Here is a 26,856-nt window from a genome sequence, read left to right on the forward strand (position 1 = left end):
CTTTTTCATTTCTGTGTCCATTTGGACCCCTATCACATTCAACTGGGTGTCACTAATATACAAATGGCCTCAACAGACCAAATATACTTGCAATGAACTACTCAAACAATGAACTACAATGACTAGTTATCTTTGTTATGGCCCATAGTTGAAACGTTTTGACCAGGCCTCGTGTGCTTCAATAAGGTCTCATCTCCACTTAACCATCGGGGCTAATGTCTCGCTCTGATTTGAAACTAATGCAGGTTCCTGTGTTTGTACTCCTTCACAGATGATGTCAGTCATCAAACGAGCATCAACCGATGTGTGAATATAAAAAAAGACATCTTCTCCAATCCAAAAAGTTTATTTCAAAGGATACACTCTTGAAATTAGACATGGATGACAGCATTTCATCTACGAATGGTACAAATATTCTGGCCTCAAGTCCGAGGACATGCATGTAACTCGCACCCTATTTACAATAATTATCATACAGAGAACCGATAGCTGCCCCTTCCCAGCTGACTGGCACATAGATAATACTGTACAGATCATGATCATGAGCGGAAATTACATCACAATTGCATGGCGGTTCTTAGCAAAACATACAAGTTGAGGCCAGTGTGGGTTTTTTCTAATAGATGGACTCATTTCCAACCTTTAAGACTTGGGTTGCCTACTCCTGATACAGTCTACGCTGCAAATACAACCTGCGGATACGTAACGTCGACCAGGGAGACCACGTTCGGGCAATTGGCCGTCCCAGCAAGAAACATATACGTACGTTTTGTCTGTACTTACATGTAAGAAGCTTCAACCATATTTTTTTAATAAAACTGCGTAAATGAGGTTAGAGTTGGATTTAACGCGGAAAATGACGTTGTATGCACTCAAATTAACATGCTTCAAAATATGAGTTGTCCACTGGCTAAACCAGACGTTCAAGTATTTTAGGAGCGATTCATTCAATATAATTCTGTTCAAATCGTGGACACCAAGTCATGCTAGGAATTATACATAACAGAAGTCAAGATTCAAAGTCAGCACCTAACATTGGTCAATATTACATATAATCATGACACATATATATATATATGATGTCGGCCAAAATTAACTTCAGCGGCTGTAGACACCACAAATGTTATGTAGCAGTGAATATTGTGACAAAAACAACTGGAATTACTGCAATGACTATCCGAAAATCAGATTCTTGACGTTATAGTGACACATTTCACTTTCAACAGTTCTGTAGTAACTATCAGTATGGGTGACACTTGACACTGTAGTAACTATCTACATGTGACACTTTCAACAGTTCTGTAGTAACTATCAGTATGGGTGACACTTGACACTGTAGTAACTATCTACATGTGACACTTTCAACAGTTCTGTAGTAACTATCAGTATGGGTGACACTTGACACTGTAGTAACTATCTACATGTGACACTTTCAACAGTTCTGTAGTAACTATCAGTATGGGTGACACTTGACACTGTAGTAACTGTCTACATGTGACACTTTCAACAGTTCTGTAGTAACTATAGGTACATGTGACAGTGACAGTACCAGTGTATGGCATATGTGACTGACGTGTGAAATGTGACATATGTGATGATGTAAGTGACAAACCAAGGATCACATCAGGATGAATCTAGGACCTATGACCACAGGATCTCAGCACAACACAGTGTTTTGACATCCGACACAACTAGTGTGCAAGTGTTATACATAGAAGTTATATATTACCAACTGAGGAAACAAACAAAAGGCTTTCCTTCACAAAACAGGAGAACCAATCAGTTAAGCCTAATGGCCTGATGTGAACATATCTTAAGAGTTGAACTGAGATGGCGTTCATTAGAACACTTACTTTGACATAAACACCCTAACGCGATCAACAATAATACTGTTACACAGAACATGGCATGACTGCTTGCCCTGAATGGCTGGCCACATTTCCCCACAATCCAACAAGAACTGTTATGTTTGGACGGATGCATGTGACTCAAACATAGGACCCTCACCCTGGTCATGTGATCTGGCATGAACACCTCCACTTGCTCAACAGAGGAGGAATATTGCTGCTGGTCTCATCATCAATAAATAGATACTATGCTTGATTACTTCTACTGGCACAGCAAACTCCATCCCAAGCCGACCTACCCTTCCCCTGTTCAACATTAGCACCTTCAACTTGGAAGATCCTTCTCAAAACCATCTAGAAATTGAAAAGTTAATAAACTGCAGCAGTTAACATTTGCAATGATTTACTGTCATATTAGTATATACAACAGCATTTAATCAAGTAGGTTCCAATATTCAGTTGAGAAAGTTGATGGAAATTTCTACTTCCTGCTGTTTTCATGTATTCCAGCTTATGTGTTCTCAATAAGTCCTGGCATAGAAGAGAAAGAAAAAAAGTGTTACTGTTTACTGTATGTGTTTATTTCCCTTGTATTGATCAAGTAATTGTTGATATGGAAGACAACAAAGCTCCTATTGCTTCCAGTCATATCAACTCACAACATTGGACATAATAGCCAAATCATTGTAAAGGACACAGAACCTTATACTATGAAATATACAATGCCACATTCTGACTTGATGCATACACTTGTCAATAACTCTTTCCTTTGCCCTGACTCTGCACTTTGCAAATGGGTACATACAGACTGCATCAATGATTCACTGAAACATTTAGTTTACATTACAGTAACATATCTCCTATTCCCGAAAATTGGGAATCTTGACAAATAATAACAGAGGTTTGTTGGTCAGATTACTTGTATTGTGTATATATTACAATTGTAGAGACTTGCAACCACCAGTTGGTGCCTGTCTGTGATCTGCAGCACACGGACACTAAGCACTACAGTCCACACAGGTGAGGAGCCAGGGCCACTACTGCAGTGGAGAGAACGGGGTCGGGATCAGGATACGAGACTGCATGTGGCGGATCAGTGGAACTGAAACACAACCAGTCGGCCCCACTGTTACTCTGTCCACATAAGTATATGGTATAATGTGGTATCAGAGAAATACAGAGCAAACTTTATCACAAACTTAACACAATACAAATTTGAGAATTGAGGTGAATCTTTGTTTGTTGGTTTGTTGTTTAACGCTGTAATGAGCAATATTCCAGCTATATGACGGCTAATCACTGACTGTTACAACATAACTGTATAAAACTGTGATCCACACAGAGGCTGCTGCCTACATGGTAAGGAGGCTGCGAGTGAATGTCATTGATAGTCACTGAAGATGAATGACAGTCGAAACTTAATTTCTGCTGATACCAACCCCACAACCCCCACCCAACTGACCTCAATTTAGGTACTGTCCCTACCAGTGTTACTGAGAAGTGTACACACACAAACAAATGGAGACACTAATGTACATGACCATTCCAGTAACCTTTACTTTCTTTGAAGGTTGCTCCGAACTGTACCACTTTATTGCCTCAACCAAAGGATACGTACCAAACTTCATGCTACTACTTCTTGTCATTATGAACTTAATTCATTTTAGAGCATTTGACCTTGAGAGTGAATTGACCTTCAATGACCTCTGCAAGTATTTCCAAAGGGCTACATATGCTATCCAACACATAAACCAAATATGATGTCCCTAGGTGAGATTTAGTGTAACAGCATTAGAAATTGGCACTCGTCCTATAGTCCTTGCCAAACTGCCCAATAGTTAAGGTATCCTGAGGACTAGTAGAAATTTACATTTTTCAAGGGTTCTGCTTTATGTTATCATTATAAGGACTAGTGGACTAAAACTGTTAATTTATATTGCTTTGTAACAAAGAAAATATATCATATTCTACTCATTAAAAGTGGGACACTCTGATCTGTCATCACTTGTCATATATCCATAATCAAATAACATATCTACATAAACATGCACATTAAGACATCATTAATATCTGTAGAAAAAGGCATGTCAGTAACAATGGCCAACATACTCTACGAATGACCTTCAGTAAAACCTTTACCTTATAGACTGGTACCATACAACCTTTTCTGATGTCGGTCCTGGCCTAAGGACCTCAAGACATTTAGCAAATTTCATTGACCTACAATAAATCCTTCTCGATTAGGCAGCAAACAAATGGGCTATGACCTTTAACATGTTGAGGATGACCTTGACCTTTGACATGACATATCAATGTGTCACAAAATTTTCCAAGGGCTATAAAGGAGATATGCATGATATCTTATCCCAAAGATATCCAAGCAGTTCGTGGTTCAAATAACCAAATGTGGTTGCATTCAAATTCAGGCAAAATCTTAAAGCATCCCCATTAACATTTGGTCGCTAGAAAAAAAATCACTTTAAATAATTTAGAAGAAAAGGGCATCACTATATTCTTTAAGTCATGGATCAAAATTACTGCTCCAACCACACTAATTGTACAAGTAAGCCAATTCTCATGACACTGGTATTAGCCATCTGATCAGTAGTGTCTGACCTGTACAGCTGTGTAGGACACACACTCATCTCAATACTGTTAGTAGTTCTTTAATCAGTAGTGTCTGTGTACAGCTGTGTAGGACACACACTCATCTCAATACTGGTAGTAGCTGTTTAATCTGTAGTGTCTGTGTACAGCTGTGTAATACACACTCATCTCAATACTGGTAGTAGCTGTTTAATCTGTAGTGTCTGTGTACAGCTGTGTAATACACACACTCATCTCAATACTGGTAGTAGCTGTTTAATCTGTAGTGTCTGTGTACAGCTGTGTAGGACACACACTCATCTCAATACTGGTAGTAGCTGTTTAATCAGTAGTGTCTGTGTACAGCTGTGTAATACACACACTCATCTCAATACTGGTAGTAGCTGTTTAATCTGTAGTGTCTGTGTACAGCTGTGTAGGACACACACTCATCTCAATACTGGTAGTAGCTGTTTAATCTGTAGTGTCTGTGTACAGCTGTGTAGGACACACACTCATCTCAATACTGGTAGTAGCTGTTTAATCTGTAGTGTCTGTGTACAGCTGTGTAGGACACACACTCATCTCAATACTGGTAGTAGCTGTTTAATCTGTAGTGTCTGTGTACAGCTGTGTAGGACACATACTCATCTCAATACTGGTAGTAGTTCTTTAATCAGTAGTGTCTGTGTACAGCTGTGTAGGACACACACTTATCTCAATACTGGTATTAGTTGTTTAATCTGTAGTGTCTGTGTACAGCTGTGTAGGACACACACTCATCTCAATACTGGTATTAGTTGTTTAATCAGTAGTGTCTGTGTATACCTGTATAGGACACACACTCATCTCAATACTGGTATTAGTTGTTTAATCAGTAGTGTCTGTGTATACCTGTATAGGACACACACTCATCTCAATACTGGTATTAGTTGTTTAATCAGTAGTGTCTGTGTATACCTGTATAGGACTCACACTCATCTCAATACTGGTATTAGTTGTTTAATCAGTAGTGTCTGTGTATACCTGTATAGGACACACACTCATCTCAATACTGGTATTAGTTGTTTAATCAGTAGTGTCTGTGTATACCTGTATAGGACACACATTCATCCCAGCCGGGCCGACTCCATGCTGCCTCCCTCGTCTCCTTGCGGGTCTGCAGGTCCTTATAGCCTGCAATACATAGAAACCTCTCCTAGTGCTGGCATAGTACCGTATATCACCGTCTATAAAGCAACCCCACGTATAAGGTGACTCCCTGTATGTTAGCTTTCCTTCTCTCTGACATGAAACAAAATTTAGCTTAGCTAAAGCTTAGCTTTAGCTCAAAATTATACTTGTCATGTCATGCTTTTTGTCATACCACATAGCTAGGGGTAATTGGTTCATATCATAATATTACCTTTACTGTAATTGAAAGACCATGGCAGGAGGAAGGGTAGAGTAGTACAATAGTTATCTTGTAAACTTCAGAAGATATCACTTTGTTACATGTTATATATTCCTAAACTAATGATGAATAGGAATCTGTCAATGTTAACATAATGTTTTATCAAATGCAACATATTTTTAATTCTGAGGTATTGACTTCATATGTAATATGTGCATATATATATATATACCGGTTTCTTGTTTGATGACTGAACCCAGATGTTTTTCAAGAATGCTGAGATTGGGGTCTCTAAGCATGCAACTTTTATTACATGTACAATAAATGTTACCTGAAGTTAATCTCTGATTTGGGTTTTAAACATTTTAATGAATCCATGTAGGTAAATATGTCTTTCATATTGCATAGCCCATTTTATCTTTCAAAACTGGCTCCCACAGGAGATATCGCTTGGGTGAGATCAAGCGATATCTACACTGTAGATATGAAATTGCATCACAATGCTTTGCAGACCATTGTGACGTCATTGGTTACCATGACATCACAATCAAATGACATCACTAATGGCTCTGCTACTGAAGCTGCTAGCAGCATTTTTTACACTTAAGACACTGCTTATTACTGACTTATTAATGAAAAAGTTGGAAGAATGATGTTGGATGATAAATAAAATCTCACCCTCATGTCTTTTGTCTCAACACTTGTTGATATATTTGATATCAAAGGACACAAGGGTGAGATTCTCTATATTACACAAAATCCAAACTAAAAGCAGTTTTTGTAATGCAAGAAGACTTCGTTTTCTTTAATTCTTTTTTAAATTTAGTATATCACCAAATGTTGCCAAAAACCTTCCATTAAATACAATCACTTCATCTATTTTATTGATGTACATTGGGAATCATGTTAAAATCAATTTTGAATAATCATTTAAGACTGTCTTACTTTTTATTTTTACTGTACTTGCCATTCGATATGAATTCAAATAGTAGTCTAATCAGTCATTAATGTAATTGTGAAAGTAGGATTAGTATCGAGGTGAACATACTACAAAATCAAATGAGGATTAACAAACATATCTAAAGCTTGCATTTACATCTTGCATGACAGCCTTTAAATATTACATAAATGTAAGTAAGCTAGCAAATTAAAGATTGAATATGAACTTCTTATACTAATGATTTCAGAATCTTGAACTTTACTGTGACTGTGAAAAATTCAACAGAGTCCTAAGTCTTTGATTTGCTGACAGTCATTCAGCCAGATCACCTTAACCTTGTAAGTAAGCAAAGAAACAAAGCACTCTGTGTATGGGTGGCAGACACCCTAGTCAACCTACTCGTCTGTGTATGGGTGGCAGACACCCTTGTCAACCTACTCTTGTCTCTGTATGGGGGGCAGACACCCTTGTCAACCTACTCTTGTCTGAATATGGGGGGCAGACACCCTTATCAACCTACTCTTGTCTGTGTATGGTTGGCAGACACCCTTGTCAACCTACTCTTGTCTGTGTATGGGGGGCAGACACCCTAGTCAACCTACTCCTGTCTGTATATGGGTGGCAGACACCCTTGTCAACCTACTCCTGTCTGTGTATGGGTGGCAGACACCCTTGTCAACCTACTCTTGTCAGTATATGGGTGGCACACACCCTAGTCAACCTACTCTCGTCTGTATATGGGTGGCAGACACCCTTGTCAACCTACTCCTGTCTGTGTATGGGTGGCAGACACCCTTGTCAACCTACTCCTGTCTGTGTATGGGTGGCAGACACCCTTGTCAACCTACTCTTGTCTGTATATGGGGGGCACACACCCTATTCAACCTACTCTCGTCTCTGTATGGGTGGCAGACACCCTTGTCAACCTACTCTTGTCTGTGTATGGGTGGCAGACACCCTAGTCAACCTACTCTTGTCTGTATATGGGGGGCAGACACCCTTGTCAACCTACTCTTGTCTCTGTATGGGTGGCAGACACCCTAGTCAACCTACTCTCGTCAATGTATGGGGGGCAGACACCCTAGTCAACCTACTCTCGTCTCTGTATGGGTGGCAGACACCCTAGTTAACCTACTCTTGTCTGTGTATGGGTGGCAGACACCCTAGTCAACCTACTCTCGTCTCTGTATGGGTGGCAGACACCCTAGTCAACCTACTCTCATCAATGTATGGGTGGCAGACACCCTTGTCAACCTACTCTTGTCTGTATATGGGGGGCACACACCCTAGTCAACCTACTCTCGTCTCTGTATGGGTGGCAGACACCCTAGTCAACCTACTCTCGTCAATGTATGGGTGGCAGACACCCTTGTCAACCTACTCTTGTCTGTATATGGGTGGCAGACACCCTAGTCAACCTACTCTTGTCTGTGTATGGGTCGCACACACCCTAGTCAACCTACTCTTGTCTGTGTATGGGTCGCAGACACCCTAGTCAACCTACTCTTGTCTGTGTATGGGGGGCAGACACCCTTGTCAACCTTCTCCTGTCTGTATATGGGTGGCAGACACCCTAGTCAACCTACTCTTGTCTGTGTATGGGTGGCAGACACCCTAGTCAACCTACTCTTGTCTGTGTATGGGTGACAGACACCCTTGTCAACTTACTCTTGTCTGAATATAGGGGGCAGACACCCTTGTCAACCTACTCCTGTCTGTATATGGGTGGGTCAACCTACTCTTGTCTGTATATGGGTGGCAGACACCCTAGTCAACCTACTCTTGTCTGTGTATGGGTCGCACACACCCTAGTCAACCTACTCTTGTCTGTGTATGGGTCGCAGACACCCTAGTCAACCTACTCTTGTCTGTGTATGGGGGGCAGACACCCTTGTCAACCTTCTCCTGTCTGTATATGGGTGGCAGACACCCTAGTCAACCTACTCTTGTCTGTGTATGGGTGGCAGACACCCTAGTCAACCTACTCTTGTCTGTGTATGGGTGACAGACACCCTTGTCAACTTACTCTTGTCTGAATATAGGGGGCAGACACCCTTGTCAACCTACTCCTGTCTGTATATGGGTGGGTCAACCTACTCTTGTCTGTGTATGGGGGGCAGACACCCTTGTCAACCTACTTTTGTCTGAATATGGGGGGCAGACACCCTTGTCAACCTACTCTTGTCTGTGTATAGGTGGCACACACCCTAGTCAACCTACTCTTGTCTGTGTATGGGGGGCAGACACCCTTGTCAACCTACTCTTGTCTGTGTATGGGTGGCAGACACCCTTGTCAACCTACTCTTGTCTGTGTATGGGGGGCAGACACCCTTGTCAACCTACTCCTGTCTGTGTATGGGTGGCAGACACCCTTGTCAACCTACTCTTGTCTGTATATGTGGGGCACACACCCTTGTCAACCTACTCTTGTCTCTGTATGGGTGGCAGACACCCTTGTCAACCTACTCTTGTCTGTGTATGGGTGGCAGACACCCTAGTCAACCTACTCTCATCTCTGTATGGGTGGCAGACACCCTTGTCAACCTACTCTCGTCTGTTTGGGTTGCAGACACCCTTGTCAACCTACTCTTGTCTTCATATGGGTGGTAGACTCATTAGTCAACCTACTCTTGTCTGTGCACAGCCTGCGTAAATAGATGGCAGACTACTCTTGTCTGTGAATAGTCTTTGAATACACGTAAAAAGTTTTTATTTGTAATTCCCCATGGTATGACAATACAGAACATTCCCACAGTAAATGGAAAAGGGTGTGTTCCAACACTATGCCTCTGAGAGTCCCAACAAGGACAAGACCTGTGGTTACCTGACAAATCACCAAGGCATTGAGAAGGCTACCATGAGGGTACTGTTCCACACTTGCAGTGTGCAAGCATGTTACATTGTTACAGCATATACAGACCAAGATCCTGATGGGCAGGTGGGACTACGTACCCCACAAGTGATGTACATTATACTGCTCTCCAAGATGGGAGAAGAAGCCGGCAACAGGGGAGTTACTAGCTTGTCGGTACTTTATCCCTCTCGCCCTTCAAATCAACAAGACAGTTACAACATCTAGACGGTCCTCAGAGAATTCTATGTTTGTGGCTATATGTGGGGTCTCAGCTGCCTCTCACTCAGCTGAAACTCAGACCAACACCCCAAAACTACAGAGGACTACTGTGTATTCATCATGGCATGACTGTCACAATAACTAAACCATGGAAGCTCACTCAGAAAAACAATACAAATACTAAACTTCACTGGAGATCACAAGCACAGGATTTATACATACTTATCACAGGAATTTAGCATTTAGGGATATTCATGGTAGTCCAAACCTGTTACTTTACTTTAACCTGTGTGAATGCCCAAATGAAATGTTAGGTTATTGCATGTTTTCCCAATTGTCCAGTGATAGTCCAGCACTGGTTGGTACTTGATTAGCCTTGCACCTACATGTGGCCAGTGTTAGACAACATCTAGGTAACCCACTACTGAAACACACAGAACACTCAGTGGTGCAGGCAGCACTGAAAGTATCAAAACAAGGCCATCAAGCATTAGGAGGATAATCCTGCAAATAGACTGTGCAATAAATTCTGGAAAATTTTCATTAAAATTGGTTCTTTACCAAGTAATCCAAGCACACTTCAACTTACTTTAACATTTTACATCTGCGGTAAATGGATGCCAGTGCCTTATTTCAAATTCAGAAATATAGTTGCAATAGTCCCATCCTTCAGAGACTGATGACACCCTGTAGGTGACTAGTTACATCATCTATTTGCAGGATGGTTAGTACGACACCTGCAGACAGCTGTGACCAGGGTTAACCTAAGACTAGAAGCTCCATGATGACTCAAAGTAACCTGTTGGGTGACACCAGGTGACCAGCTACAGCTACTCAGTGCTGCAGCCAGTCCAAGTCATGGGCACAGGAATTTTTCTTCCACTTTTCTTGTACAACTTTTTAGATTAGTTAATTGACCTCGTTGCTATAGCTCAGGTCACCTACTGTCACCATTGTACAGAAAGCAGATGAAACAAAATATGAATTAAGAAATGATACATGATATAACAGGTGAAAGTAAAGTTTTCAGTGTCATTCTGCACCTTAAGTCTTGTGCAATGGGATGTGCTTATGACTTTGCCTACTCGTATTGGGCCTGTTCACATTAACTCCTACTTGATCTACAACAAAAGCGAACTTAAAATGTTGCTAGGAGCATAGTCCTAACTTCTCCATCAACTATTTACCCCCACATCAATTGTTGCCCAGATCAATCCATCCCAAAAAGATTGACCGATCAGCATTCCCATGGCAGACTTATGGCCTGGTCAGAACAAGTCACTTTACTGTCAGTCTGTTGTGTGACAGCATTCAAGGAGACAGGTTAACATGCAATGTTCAAACACAGCCAGAATCAGCCATTGTAACTGACATTCCAAATAAACACCCCAAGAAGGATAACAACTCAGTAAAAGGACAGACAGGTACAAGAAGGACAAGAATAACATTCATACTTTGACAGCAGCATGTTCAGTATACAGTTTGCTGGCTTTCTTTCATTTTTTCAGGTAGAATATGCAAAACACAGAAATGCTGAGACAGCATGATAATAACAGCAACTGTTCACTCAAAACATGACTAACACTGCTTACACATCAAGTCTGCCTACAGTTTAGTTTCAATCATATCCATACATAATATTTTAATATATTTCCAATCGGATCTTACTATCTTTTAGCAAAATTGAAATGACTATCAACAACATTTTTCAGTTTTATGAAAAAGTTGAAATAGCAAAGTCATGGAAACAGACCCTCCAAAATCGTGAAATTTCCTAATTCCTAAAAAAAAGGATGAGGGTAAAAAGTATTGCAGCATGCAAATGATTAAGCAAAGGGCATGATGTCAGTCAACTGTGCAAAAACACTGTGTTAGAACATACTGGTAGTAAGTCTAAATGAATAGGAATGAAAAAACAAATCACTGAAATCTGTGTCTCACACTACCTTGCTGCCTGTCTGTGACCAAAACACTCTGAGTGAGCACAGCAAAGCTCACACACTTACCCCAGATATGGTGAGCGTTATACAGTTCTCCCATCTGTGAAAAGAACCCTGCTACTGGTTCATTGTTAGTTTGACGGGCTTGGATTCCTCGGGCCCTAAATGCAGGTAAACAATATTAGTGTTTGTAGGTCCACCTTTCAATCTCACTTATGTTGCATATTGAACTCCGACACATTTTGACAGCTTGTTTTCCCAGCACTTTCTGGCATGAACTGATAAAATTATCATTTTGAGCTATTTCACTGTTGCTTTTTTCTAATATGAAGATTCCAAGTTTTGTGTAATGACATGACTACTTATGTTGAAAAATTTATTTGAGACAATAAGCACTCAAAAATTGGGACAGTGCACCTGCATGTGCCGGTACCTGCCAAAAATGGTGGAAAACTGAAAAATAAATAGGTTTAATGATAAGATAAGACGATGCAGTGTGGACTATGATCCCAGGAATGTATGATGTCGACAGCGTGGACAATACGTAACAAGTCATGTTCACCTTAGGATATCCAACACGTCACACTGCAGCCTCCACTAAAAACAAGGCATTGAAGACAAAAATACCACAGGTGCAAGGTCAGATTTGCATGTTTCTTGTTCTTTGTGAATTTCAAAAAGAAATAATTTATCTACAAATTCCCTTTTTCCCATTATTTATTATCATTAATCATTTTAATCATTACTTTAATCCTCAACAAGCCCATCATGATTGACAGATGTGCACAACTGATTGTAATGTACAACTGCATTCTTTTTCCTCCTAAATAGTGACATACTTGCACAAGCACCATGTGAGCCTTTGGAGAATGGAAGTTTGGCAGTATATGCCTTGCATCACTTTTATAATACATGTTATACAGAGGCCAATCCAGGATTTAGGAAATGGGCAAACACTATACCCAAATCAGGAAGTGACAGGTTAACACTTACCGTATTCGACCCAATAAGCGCCCATGTCCCAATAAGCACCCCCCCTCCCCTTTTCCCGGATGCCCAAGTAAGATTTACTCACCTGTTTTTTACATACGGTCAAGGATCTTTTGTAGTCGGTTAATGAGGAGATGTTCACCAGTAAAACGTAAGTAACAGTTTATCTCTAGCCCCCCAGCAACAGAAGAATATCGATAGGCTTACTGATGAATTTACGCCAATTTGACTCTGAATTGGTCCCAATAAGCGCCCACCCCTTCTGTCTTTATTTTAAGTTCCCTGGGCACTTATTGGGTCGAACACGATAAGTTGTCTGAAATACCCTCTTGATCAACCAGTATTGTATGTACACATAGATTCTTGTATTTCATTGTATTTCTACCTCTGGGTCATGTTGAGATTTCCCAATTATTAATGCCTGATATCTTCACAAAGCAAAGTGTAAATAAATTACCAGATTTGTGGATATTTCTTCACAAAAACAGAGCACAATGAAACTTCAAACTTGGAAATCTGCTCCTGCCCCATCAGCAAGTTTAAACATGTTAAATAAGACATGACACAAGAAGTATTCACAAGTACTCACTTTCAAATAGGAATAACGTTAATGAAGTTTTCGATTTTCCTTTTAGTCTTAAACTCAAGTAGGTCAAGTAGTTTATTTCTTGAAATGAGAAAATGGTACTTTCTGTATCCAGTTTACCTAAATGGTTTTAGAACAAGAAAATAAGGCAACAGCACAAGCAATACTCACCAGTTATTGCCCCACTCAATCATAGTTCCCGGCTGCGGGAAAGAAAACATATTGTCAAAACTAGGAGAGTGAGTTTTACATGGAAAGAGTTTACACTGTTTTAACATGATTGTAGCAACATCAGTGGAAGACATGGACTTGGGTGTTGAGTATTTCATGTGATGGTTAGCTGTAATTCCAGTGGCATAGCTTACAGTCTTACAGTGATGGGTGTCCACACACAGCAGCAAGGGGTTCCCTCAGCATACTAAATATACTACAGGTACCTTCTCAAAATGTACTGTCACTACTGTGAAGGAAACAGCTGTGTGGCTTACCTTAAGGACATAACTCCTGAGTTCGTAAATGCTTTTGCCTTCTCTGGGTTTGAGCTCAGGCCAGAAACTAAAAGCAAGCAGGATCTGGTTCCTCCTCGATCGCAGCATCTTGTTGCGATTCTTGCGAAATTTTATGAAATCCTGTCAACACACCATGTTGATACATTTAATACCAATGGTCTAAAACAAAAACATGAAACTAGCAACATTTTATGTTATCATGTCATTATGTTATCCTGTAACCTTCACGTTTACAGCACTCCAAAATGAAAAATAGGCTTGCACATTTAATAAGGTTTACTGACAATCAATACAAGCATAAGATTAAAGATTGGCAGTACAATGGATGTGATGTTAGTATCTGTATCCAGGTATAAACTTACTTGGTCTGTTCTGTAGATCTGATTTGCTCTATTGAGTACAGGGTAGCCTCCCTTGAATGCCCATATGTGAACTGTTGAAAGGGTCATCATGATCAGCCACACAATCAAACCATCATAAGTGTATTGAGTTTAACAAAAGTATAGGAGACTTAGCTTAGTAGTCAAAATAATATTCTGTTTTGTACAGCTGATTGTCAATGAAGCAGCTGAAATCCTGCCACAATGTTTTCTGTCATGCTGCGGTCTGCTGAGGCCAGACCTAATCATGATATCTGACAACCATGGAAGAGTAGTTCACTGTATAAGCAGGACAATAACTTACTTGCTTCATCCTGGTCACCAATTTCCACAGTGAAGCTACCTACAAGACTTTGACCCGCATCTTTCTTCTTCAACAACTCCTCAAACTCTTGGCTGCAAGAAAGTCACACAATCACACCCTGTCAATCAAGTCAGTCAACATAAAGCAATCTAATTGAAAATTATTTCCTTACTACTAGACCTACAGGTTGAACACAAACTTTGTATTCTTTGCTCATAACAAAACAGTGTCAGTTTTTATATCATGTTCACAGGCTCTATTAGAAACATACTTATCTGCCCTTGATTTGAGTACATGCCTTTACACTAAAGGCCCATTGTCAATGTGGGGAGATAGGAGGTTACTTCATTCAAGCATTGTTATCGTTTACCAAACTTTCTACAAGTATATGCCATCTTCTATACATAGCTTGTTTTACAATTTAAAAGTCTTTTAACTAATGTACAGAAATATGGCATTCTAATGTCACTTCAAACATGAATTTCAACATTGACAAAATGCTTTATCATATGCTATCTCGCATTGGGCATTAATGAATTATTGATGGAAAGGTATATCTAGTGCCTTATAGATTTGATGAATTTTATACGTGCAGATAAACAGATATCTTTACTTTCATGTAATCGAGCTGGATACATTTGGATATGTTAACCTATTTATAATATTGCTGTACCAAAGATGTAAATATACTGCCTGTCTGCCAAAACTATAGCTTAAAACACCATGGTCCAGTAGACAGTTAATCCCTTTCCACTTAACTTTTTAATGTATTTTTCTTATCTTAAACTCTTAACCATGTTTTCTTTTTATTAGATAATAGATATACATAAACACATTACTGTTCCAACTTCTAAATGCAAATAAACCTGTTTTTGACCACATGTAACAGCCAATTAATATGTGAGTTTCCTCTCTGCATAAACTGTTGCCTTTGGTATCGCAAGCACCAATACTCGGTGAGGTCACTGTGCAACTGTGCAGTCGCCAGCACCGCGGTCACCGTGTAAGGGTTGAAGATCAAAGGCTTAGTCAACGTAGACATCAGGGGGGTCATAGTCGACACAGGAGGAGCAGTCATCAACAGTGGGAGAGCTACATTCGGCATATGGGTCGTTACTGTCATGGAAGACCTGACCATCATCTGTGGTGACGTCGTCTGAGTTGTCGTGGAGGCGGCCGAAGATGAAGACGAAAACGAAGTGGTGGTAGACTGCGACTCAATGGCAGTAACTGGCGTATCAGAGATAGCCGTAGTAGAAGGGGATTCACAAACGCACAAACACACAACGGGACACGGAAGGTTAACAGCAGGGTGTCGGGGGTTTATCAGTTACACGCTGATGGTTAATGATAAACTGTTAGGGAGGGCCATCAAATTTATTTTATGGTCTCTGATCTCACACAATTATTGACATTCTTTATCACAATAACTAGTGAGTGAGTATGGGTTTTACGCCGCTTTTAGCAATATTCCAGGAAAATCATGACGGGGGACCCCGGAAATGGGCTTCACACATTATACCCAGGACTTTGGGTGACAAGCCAACGCTTTAACCACTTGGCTACCCCACCGCCAATCACAATAATTATAATTATTTACAATACTTAGTGGTATATGTTTACCTCTCATGATCCTGACGATAAGGATTTTCTTCATATTATTTCAAATGACACAGAAATGATATTTTGTAATATTTAGTTTCTAATGGTCAGTGTAAATGTCTGGCTTCTTTCATTGTATTTGAAAAGTTTTTGAGGTTTCCCTGTTTTTCAGTGATTGATGTTGGTATGGAGAATTTTGGCAGGAAATATCAAGGTCAGGAGGTCAGGAGGTCATAATACTGTTATTTTTGTACATTAATCCATTGTATGTAAACATTTCAGCATGTATATATATTAACTCAATGCGGTAATCTAACAAAGGGACCCTGAAACATCAATACAAAGAAAATAGTGGTTGTAAACCATAAAAAGGTGTCACATATTCATGATCTGTTATGTTTTGTTTCGAATGTAGTTCGGGCAGACAACTCTGTCTAATTATCCATAGTTGTTTCTAATAGAGCCTAGAGTAAAGAGAAACTTTACTACATGTACCATTTCACATCAAATGTTACACAAGATCACACTCATTGTTAGTAGATGGCCCTTATTTACTTACAACTGATTTAAATAATCTTCCATAGATTCTGGTTTCACTGCATGAACTGAAAACAAAGGCAAATACAATCTATTTGTTAACCATGATAGCATGGTTAACTGACAATTATCTTACCAAATAATATGTGCAAGGTTATCATTTGGAAAGCCATCAGCACTGCTCCAGGAAAGATGAACAGAATTGCTTACAGGGAGTGCCTTTAGCAGGAAAACTGGGTGATAATAATGTTCAAAATTTAAAAACATTCTTAATTTCATAAATTCTGAGATATTTAACACTCTACTAACACTGTATTTAACACTGCAATAATGTAAACCTAGGCATTAAAGCCTCTTCCTCTCTATTGGTCCTGTTATCAGCACTATACAAGTTACCTCTACAAAGCCATAACATTAGTTATAACTATATTAACATGAATTGGGAAATGTATAATTCCTATTTGGGAATTTATATACACATTTGCTGCAGACTATAATAATAAATAAACATGAGGGCAGATATATTCTGAACATAGTATACAGCAATACTGATTCTTAACTGTGTTAACAACATGAGAAATAATCCAAAGCTGAACACAAATACATGTATGAATACATACACTGAATCTCATAGACTGTTTCTTTACTTGAGAGTTGACTGGAGTGAGACTCGGAGCTAGTGGGAAGTGTTCGGACACGAAGCAGGTTCTTCAGCCAACTCCTCCTTTCATCATCCTGAAAGTCAGCAGACTCAGCAAACTGCTTGTGTGTCACTCCTGTCGTGCTGACACACCTGGAACACAACCATCACAGCAGGTCATCAGAAGCAACAAACATGTTCAGCTTCCTCAGTCTGGTAAGTGTAGGGTAGAAGTGGACAGAGTTCAAAATGCATTTAAAGCACATTTGAGCATGGTCAAACACAAAGGTAGGTCAAAACAATGTTAAATATTAAAATATTTTGAAACACAGAGGGAAGAGAGCACTTAAGAACACCACTAAAACCATTCACAAGTTAAATTTGTTTTCAGTTATCAAGCAGTAGCATACAAACCTAGTTCAAACGTATGTCCACGAAACTAAAAAAAACTTTAATTCAATTTAAACATGTTAAAACAAATTGCTGTGCACAGGGTGAAGGCCATAAATATGTTTTTCAAAAAGCTGCTGCAGTGGCCATATTGCCATTTTAGTGAAAACCATTGGCACAGGTTATGGTGCTGACAAACTAGAAACATAATTGTGGCAGATCAAGATTCAAACCCACAATCATAGGTGTCTAGCATGCCCAAGGGACACAACTCTGCACAAGGAATTACTGCATCTTAGATGACTGGGCCACCCATGCCCTCTATGAAGGAAAGAGGGTTTTAGGGTAAGTAGTTATTAAGTTAGTCATGATAATTAGAGCTGTGACAGTTAGACATGAACCTGTGTGTCATTACCCGACGCAAGACTCCAGTACCCATTCTTTGCTCATAAATATGACGTTTACCTTATTTAATGACAACAAATCTACATTCTGCTTGTTTCAATTGCTTACAAAATTGCAAAAGCTAACAGTACACAATCTGTTCCCTTAAAAGATGTTTTCAACAAGCAACACAATGACACTGTTGAAGAAGTCAATTAATGTCAATTGATCATAAGAAAAATGAATGTAGGCAAGTCAAGAAAATAGCTCATTCATAAGAACTTGAAGTGACATGCACAGAAGAAATATAAACTGCATTTCGTTGTCTGCATTTTAGTGAAAGTGAAATACAATCTTAAATGTATAGATGTCTGTTTCCTATTTCTAACGTCTCACCAGAAAAGGTGCAAAATATGTTTTAGTTTCTTAACACAATTTTACCAGTTTATAATGCCAACAAAACACAGAATGCAACAGACTATTTATTGTGAAGACATTGGGTAACAACTAAAGCTATACATACAGCACATACATGAACATGAACATCAATTTGGCGTTATGGGGATTCTCATGTTACCTCCACCACTGAGCATCAGTCATGCCCAAGCATTGGGGTGATATGACGAGGGTGGTATGTGAGGGAGCACCTGCATACAGCTGTAGACTCAGTGTGGTGATTGAGCATCAGTCCCCCCCCGCCCCCCAAGCACTGGGGTGATATGACGGTATGTGAGGGAGCACCTGCATACAGCTGTAGACTCAGTGTGGTGATTGAGCATCAGTCCCCCCAAAGCATTGGGGTGATATGACGGTATGTGAGGGAGCACCTGCATACAGCTGTAAACTCAGTGTGGTGATTGAGCATCAGTCCCCCCCCCCAAGCATTGGGGTGATATGACGGTATGTGAAGGAGCACCTGTATACAGCTGTAAGACTCAGTGTGGTGATTGAGCATCAGTCCCCCCCCAAGCATTGGGGTGATATGACGATATGTGAAGGAGCACTTGCATACAGCTGTAGACTCAGTATGGTGATTGAGCATCAGTCCCCCCCAAGCATTGGGGTGATATGACGGTATGTGAAGGAGCACCTGCATACAGCTGTAGACTCAGTGTGGTGATTGAGCATCAGTCCCCCCAAGCATTGGGGTGATATGACGGTATGTGAAGGAGCACCTGCATACAGCTGTAGACTCAGTGTGGTGATTGAGCATCAGTCCCCCCCAAAGCATTGGGGTGATATGACGGTATGTGAGGGAGCACCTGCATACAGCTGTAGACTCAGTGTGGTGATTGAGCATCAGTCATGCCCAAGCACTGGGGTGATATCTGGCTGAATTCCATTTGACCATTGTCATTCCATTACCTATCAATGCTAATTATCCCCAGCTTCCTGTTTGCCCATTGTTTATTGCCTTTTACCCATCACCTTGAAGCAAAGCTAAATGTTATTTCCTTACACACAAAAAAGATGGTCCACAGGAACCGGCAGTCACATGAATTAAGCCTAATTTTACCGTGAAGAACTGGTAATTACCGGTAAACGGGAACACTGATGATGGAGTAAGTATATACTCCGAAATGTTGTGTTCCTCATAATATAGAAGTTGACATAAATTCTCTTCCTTATGTGACGAAGGTGCATACGATAATAAAGTCAGTGTTCCCGCTGGCTTTTGAAACTGTCAGTCCGGGTGGACTGGCAACTCTAAAAATTACCAGTCCCCTTTAATTTTTGTCAGTCCCAACCATCAACAAATAAGAGTCATCTCTGAAGTGAGGTGAGGTGAAATTGGTTTTAACGTCGCGTCCAAGATTATTGCACTTATATAGCGACGTGCATGCACGTGTGTGTGTGTGTGTGGCTGCTTGTACTAGTCCGGACTGATGCCGATTTATAGTGCTAGCTCACTGAGATACCATGCCGCAGTTTAACATGAATAACCCACTCAGACACAGTATACTGACTCCGAGCCGACCAGTCCTTGTTTTAGCCCCTTAATGCCGAGCGCCAGACAGGGTAACAACAAGTACCATCTTTTAACGTCTTTTGGTATGACGCGGCCGGGGATCGAACCCCGGACCTTCCGCTCTCCGGGCGGATCATCTCTGAAGTAATTTAGTTAGATCTACATGTCATTCACATTTTAAAAAAAATAATTTCTAGGCTTAATCGCTACAAATATATATTTAATCTTGAAGCAATTCGAAACGTTATTTCCCTGCACAGAAAATAGACAAGGGGATAACCAAAATGGCAACAGACAAGCTTACTTCGTTCAAAAACTAAACTTATATGAATATCGCTGATGTTCTGTTAAATAACAAAGATTAATAAAATACTTTTTTTGCCGGTCCACAGGGACTGGCAGTCATATTAATTACCGGTCCAAGCCTAATTTAACCGGTAAAAAACTGGTAATTACCGGTAAACAGGAACACTGAAAGTTTTCAAAATTGTGCAGGTCATAACAATTACAGATAAAAAAATATTGTGATATAGTGTGGTATGTATCACAAAACATAAATCATTATTGCCATAATAAAGTTAGGCCAATACCCATCACTGATGTAAACACTCCCGAGAAAAAGTGGTTTGTTTTTTTATTTTAGTAACTTTACTGTAAACTATACTGTCTGTAAATAACTCGTATATCAGCCCTTTGTCACTTATACGATGAAGATTTTGGAGTTAAGATTACTAGGAATCCAGAACAAAGACGGTGCATGATGAAGTTCACTCCTCCCATAATCCATACTGATGACTAAACGCTGGTAATGAAACAACACAAGAGCACACAATCTGCACGTAAGCCTAAAATATAGGCCTACAGATCAAGTCAAGAAAAAATAACCTTCATGACTTAGATAAGGATACACACTAAAGTTCTTTGTCAGTGTGCAATATTTTAAGCCTGATACAAAAAGACGCTTGGAACTATATATTATGCAACAATGTCCAATCTAACCTAAAATTCGAAACCGCTTGTCTAATCAAGGGTGACATGGTCACCCTTGCCAGCCTGCAAACACCCGCCATCTTGCTTGTTTTCACCTTTCACTCGGCAATTTCCGGTACTACGGTGTTTTTTCGGATGAAAGCACATATGCTCATTCAAACATTGAAATAATTTTATTATCATTTTTATTTCTTTAATCCATTAGTCTGTATGTGTCAATACTTTCTATGATAATTCATGGCATGGCATTCTTATTATAATCTTGCTTCGAGGCTATCACTTAGCAACTTCGCCATTGTTGACTAATGGCTGCTGTGCTCTAAGTTGAGTGTTGCTGCTGACTTGGGCTGGACATTAGTTAGTTTTAGCGTTGAAATAAGGATAACCGCGACACTCCAAGATGACTGTCAGCTTAGAAGAATACTTTCGGACAACATTTGAGGACAAGCTCCTCGTGTAAGTTTTCAGAAGACATTATGATAAGGATGGCGACGATGTAAATACCCGAGTCTGTAGAAGCAGATGACCCTGATTAATTGACCAGCATTGTAGGCCCTAGATCTAGCTCTTCAAAAGTGTCATGTCATAATAAATACAATGAAGCCCAATCAAAATCAATTCTTAGTGCTTACTACCACTATATAAAGATATATGAGAACATCCCATTACAGATCACATCAGAATAACCCCCTTGCACCTGACTAATGAAATGACAAACAATAAGTCAGCATAAACCAATTAGAAAGCAGCCCTCTTGAGCTTGAAGGCACTAGTTTTAAACTGGTGACTTCGATTCCAGACTACGTTTTTAAAAATATTTTTAAGTTTCCATTCAAAATTTAAATAATGAACAAAAGAACATTCTGGAATGTCTAACAGATGGACAATCTTGTATGGAAGTACTCAACAGGCTGTGTAAAGTCTCTTCCGTTTTAAATGTTTATCCCACTGAAATGTGAGATAGATCATAGATGATGATTCTGATTGAATCGGTCGTACAGCCCCATAATCGTTGTTCGGAATACAAGTCTGTGCAGAGTTGCATCCCTAACTCGTTGTTCGGAATACCAGTCTGTGCAGAGTTGCATCCTTAACTCGTTGTCCGGAATACCAGTCTGTGCAGAGTTGCATCCCTAACTTGTTGTTCGGAATACCAGTCTGTGCAGAGTTGCATCCCTAACTCGTTGTTCGGAATACCAGTCTGTGCAGAGTTGCATCCCTAACTCGATGTTCGGAATACCAGTCTGTGCAGAGTTGCATCCCTAACTTGTTGTTCGGAATACCAGTCTGTGCAGAGTTGCATCCCTAACTCGTTCGGAATACCAGTCTGTGCAGAGATGCATCCCTAACTCATTGTTCGGAATACCAGTCTGTGCAGAGTTGCATCCCTAACTCACATCCCTAACTCACTGGTTAGAATCCCAGATTAGCCCCGATTATGTTTCAAGGTGTGTCAGCACATTACCCATGCTTGTGGGTTACACCAAAGTGGTAAATGTCTAAGACCTGCATTACTTCAAGCTTTCCTTCAAGTTCCATATGAAGCTGACACACCATGATAAACTGAAATACTGTTCAAAGGGGCATTGAACCAAACTCCCTCCCTCACAATTCCATGTTTTCTTAAATCCACAGGCAACATTCAAGGGACATACGAGAATGTTGAGTTTACAGTAGGATACCAGTGGTAGATTTTTACAACAAATTTGTATGTAGCTTAACAGTGTTAGAAATAAACTGAAAAGCTCTACTAACACGGGTAAAGTTAAAATGCCCTTGTAATGTTAAAACAATTTTGAAATTGGAAAATTTGTACAAGCCGGCAGGAATTTGTACTAGCTCTGGGCTAGCGGGCTAGTGTTAATTTCTGACCCTGAGCTAGCAGGGCTTGCTCCTTTTAAAAGTTACTGGCCCTTCTCCAAACTAACTGGCCGACAACTAAATGGTGGAAGCCACAAAGTGGCCAAACCTGAGGCCATGTAGCAACCTAGTGCCCACCTTATGACTCCACACCCCTAAAACACCTTTTTCTGCACTCTGAGGTTACATCTTGGCTTCCATTTGCCTCATTTTGTGGTGATTTATGAGCCAATAAAGATGTTGTACACAATATTACAAAATGGTGGCCGGTTGTCATTCTACCAAGATGATCAACATATATCTTTCTTTGAGGTAACCATTCACATGACATCATCCCGCCTAAATATTTTCTCATTGAGCAGTGTCCAACTAAAAAATTAAACATACACAGGAAAGGGTCAAATTTTGACTGCCAAATGGGCCATTCTACCTACACTTCAGCAAGCCCTTTGTAATTTTATCTGGCCATAGGCCAATGGGCAACAGTTTAATCGACCCCCGGATACCCCAGTTCACAGATGGCAATAACATTAACACTTATCAGTCAGATTTTAGCTCTCTTGATAATTTCTTTGAAGGTTTATATCATGTTTATTATACTTGAACCGGTAACTAGATTATATATTCTGAAGTATAAGTTTCAGTCAAATCTAGCAGGTGGTGCTGTAAAAAATATTTGAGAGATAGAGCCTCAGCGTGATATCAAAGTTTCATGAAAACAGGTGATGAAACTGTACATTCAGCAATATTCCTAACCACCTGCCCATTGTTAAATTTGACCACTTTCTAAATCGCATTCGTGTGTTCATAGCTTTCGGCCATGGGAGCCGTGCCAATTTACACTTGTCAGAGGGGTACACAAAGGTTGTGATCTAGACTATATGTTGTCAGACTTTCATTTTGTGGAAGCCTCGGTGGCTGAGTGTGTTAGATCGCCGACTTTGTGTGCTGGCGATTAGGTGCAATGTGGGTTCGAATCCCGGATGGGACTCAACCCCAAAAAGTATGATAATCTGTACCTTACAAAGAAAGTGTTATCCTAAATATAACATTTGTTACATAAATATTGATGCATTATAATAGGCATACTGATGAAAGTTGCTACCCCTATGAATTATGTAATATACCGTATTCGACGTAATAAGCGCCCAGGGCGCTCTCAAAATTAGAAACAGGGGGCTCTTATAAGAATATTATTTTGGTGGAAAAAACAGATTTGAAAGATAAATTTCGTGGTTTATGCTGACAGACTGAAATGTTTATATACGACAGATATACTTTTTCAGCATTTAATTGCCCATAATTAAGGGTGCATATAACACACGAGTGCGTATTATGCGCGAATAAATAAGTCTTGTGTACATTGATCAATCGGAAAGGGTGCTAATTGGGATTGTTCACTAGCCAATATATGAGCAATTATCGCCGTGGGCGCTTATTAGAGCGGGGCGCTTATTACGTCGAATACGGTACCTGTTTTGCATGCTTAATGTGTCCAGTTGTCCTTATTGGTTGATGTGTGTGTATACAGAAAGATGCCGGAGAGGGAGGATGACCACCTGACTCCTGCCACACGGCTGCTGGAGAAACGCAGGGAAATGGCAGAGGTGGAGCAGGCTCTTGCAGCTCAAAAGGAGGTCAGTTGGGGAAAAGAGTTTATTCTATTATCTGGGACTTCTAGTTCAAAAGGAGGTCAGTTGGGGAAAAAGTTCATTCCATTGTCTAGGACTTCTCGTAATTAATCATTTATTTTCATCTTTTTAATTGTTGAAATAAACGTTTCTTGTTAACAGAGCAGCATTATCACATTATACCATGTACACAAATTTCTTTCAGGAGTTTCAAATGAAGATGGAGAGTTTACAACAGAGACGAGAGGAGTTAGAGAAAAAGGAGTACCAATTGAAAGAGTCTTTGTTAAAATTTGACAAATTTCTTAAGGTCAGTATAGACAGTACATTGGTTAGCAACACACTCAGCCCCCGTTGTTGCCTTGCTGTGTAACGGGAGGAGATTCAACTGACTGTGAATGCTTTATAGGGTTTTGTAGTTTGGAGCGAGTAAGTGTGGTTAGAAAGGTAGACATTTGCATATCAAAGTCTCAAAAAAATTAATCTTGGTCCTCAGGCACCTCTGCGTCATCATAAAGTCTGCAGCATGTTTGCTTTTTATTTCCACTTTTAAAACATATCTGTAAATATTCCACTCCTTGAACACATGACCTCAGCTGTGAAATGCTGCAATATAAAAAATATTGCAATCCAATATACCAAACAGTTACTTCCCTTTAGTAGTATAGGTAATGGGGGTTCTGGACCACTTCCACTGGAGCCAGATTTATTACCTATACTGCTACTACAGGGGGGATTTTTTATGCGTAAATGATGATGCGATTTAACGATAGCCATGAGTTATATTAAACGAAACATCAATATTAATTAATAATGGATAAAATTTACTATAGCCCACGAGGATATTGGAAAGGTGTAGGAGCAATAATAAAATTAGCCACCACGGCTAAGGTATCTAAAGATGTGGCCAAGGATTGGTTAAAGAAACAAGCGATGTGGCAAATATACTTACCGGCACCGCGTTATATACCGAGGAAGAAGTTTGATATTTTTACGACGAATGAAGTTCATCAGGCTGACCTCTTGTTTCTTCCCAACGATAAGGTAAAACGCAAAACGTATAAATACACTTTAACAGTAGTGGATGTGGCTAGTCGATACAAAGAGGCTGAGCCATTAACATCGAAAGAATCAACAGAAGTAGCTAATGCACTGAGTCGCATATATAAACGCGGACCACTAAAATGGCCTAAGCTATTTCAAGTAGATCCCGGTCGCGAGTTTATGGGATCGGTAACTAAACTGTTAACAAAGAACGATGTTGAAATCGTCCGTGGTGAAAGAGAGGCCCACCGCAGTCAAGCTATCGTCGAAAGATTTAACCGGACATTAGCGGAACGTTTGTTTGGCTATCAGAATGGGATGGAAATGAAATCCGAGCGATTGAGATCAACCGAATGGGTGACACGATTATCAGCCGTTGTATCAGCGCTGAATAATGAAGTAACGAGATTAATAGGGAAGAAACCATCCGATGCTATTAAAATGAAATCCGTGACTTCCGAATCTTCAGCACCGAGGAGAGGCAAAGAACGAAAACTTCCGGATAGAGTAAGGGTAAGATATTTATACCAGGCCGGTGAACTCGAAGGAGGCCTACGTCGCGCAACCGATCCCATATGGTCCCTTAAGACGTATAACATTAGTCGATTGGTTACGAAAGAAGGAGAGCCTATTCTTTATTATCTTCAAGATGGACCGGGTAGGGCATTTGTACGAGAAGAGTTGTTCATAGTTCCCGATGGTACGGTATTACCACCATAACCATAAGCATAGGTAGTTACACCATCATTATCAATCCATCTCTTTGTATCTAAGGGGATAATGATGTCTTGTTCATTCTTAATCCATATATCCTATGATTGTAACTTCTTAAAGAGTTCATCTCGTGTATGAACGTTCTACCGTTGAATAATGATTCTTTATACTGTTCGTGTTTGATATGCTTTTTTACAACATACTTCTTAACGCCCTTAGCTTTTCTTATCTCTCCATTATCGGACTTCTTTATAGAATACATCTTAGGTCTTAATCCTGCATACTCAGCTATAGGGGTCCCAGCACATTCATCCTTCATCTTACCTAACACCTTTTTATTTACAACGCTGTGCAGTGGATTATCTTTAGGATAATCCCTCGTGTCGTACATATCTATTTTTTCTGCCATATCTTTATACACATCCTCGGTTTGTATTTCCATCAACAAAGAATCTGTGTCGGTATATAACACCTCGCATCTATCGCCATATTGTTTCTTAAGTTCGTTGTAATAAAAGTCATACATTAAGTGTTTTGACAAGTCGAG

At 40.0% G+C, this 26,856-nt stretch overlaps 2 protein-coding genes across 5 annotated transcripts in view; one reads left to right on the plus strand and one right to left on the minus strand.

Moving 5' to 3' along the window:
• Nucleotides 1-330: 330 nt before the first annotated feature.
• LOC124125451 (protein NipSnap-like) lies at nucleotides 331-21,176 on the minus strand. 3 transcript variants are annotated; one of them, XM_046488768.2, is made up of 10 exons: nucleotides 21,070-21,176; nucleotides 17,308-17,480; nucleotides 16,710-16,755; nucleotides 14,549-14,640; nucleotides 14,227-14,297; nucleotides 13,844-13,984; nucleotides 13,527-13,558; nucleotides 11,846-11,940; nucleotides 5,526-5,609; nucleotides 331-2,949 (listed from the first exon to the last, which is right to left on the minus strand). In XM_046488768.2, the coding sequence occupies exons 1-10, from the start codon at nucleotides 21,138-21,140 to the stop codon at nucleotides 2,885-2,887; spliced, it is 870 nt and encodes a 289-aa protein (XP_046344724.1). In that variant the 5' UTR covers nucleotides 21,141-21,176; the 3' UTR covers nucleotides 331-2,884. The 3 variants fall into 3 exon arrangements, 2 of the variants coding, with proteins under 2 accessions (XP_046344724.1, XP_046344723.1); XM_046488767.2 differs by lacking the exon at nucleotides 11,846-11,940 and adding an exon at nucleotides 9,719-9,813 and having other exon boundaries at nucleotides 21,070-21,170; XR_006859642.2 differs by lacking the exon at nucleotides 331-2,949 and adding an exon at nucleotides 9,719-9,813 and having other exon boundaries at nucleotides 21,070-21,170.
• A 177-nt stretch (nucleotides 21,177-21,353) lies between these two features.
• The window catches only part of LOC124125450 (coiled-coil domain-containing protein 42 homolog), a 31,751-nt gene continuing 26,248 nt past the window's right edge, over nucleotides 21,354-26,856 (plus strand). For both annotated transcript variants that reach the window (XM_048396105.1, XM_048396104.1), the window contains exons 1-3: nucleotides 21,354-21,516; nucleotides 24,452-24,557; nucleotides 24,757-24,861. In XM_048396105.1, coding sequence (XP_048252062.1) covers nucleotides 21,461-21,516; nucleotides 24,452-24,557; nucleotides 24,757-24,861 — 267 coding nt within the window. In that variant the 5' untranslated portion in view covers nucleotides 21,354-21,460. The remainder of the gene's footprint in view (nucleotides 21,517-24,451; nucleotides 24,558-24,756; nucleotides 24,862-26,856) is intronic.

This window comes from Haliotis rufescens, unplaced genomic scaffold (genome assembly GCF_023055435.1).
Source record: "Haliotis rufescens isolate VD_foot unplaced genomic scaffold, xgHalRufe1.0.p SCAF_15, whole genome shotgun sequence".
Classification (NCBI taxonomy): Eukaryota; Metazoa; Mollusca; class Gastropoda; order Lepetellida; family Haliotidae; genus Haliotis; species Haliotis rufescens.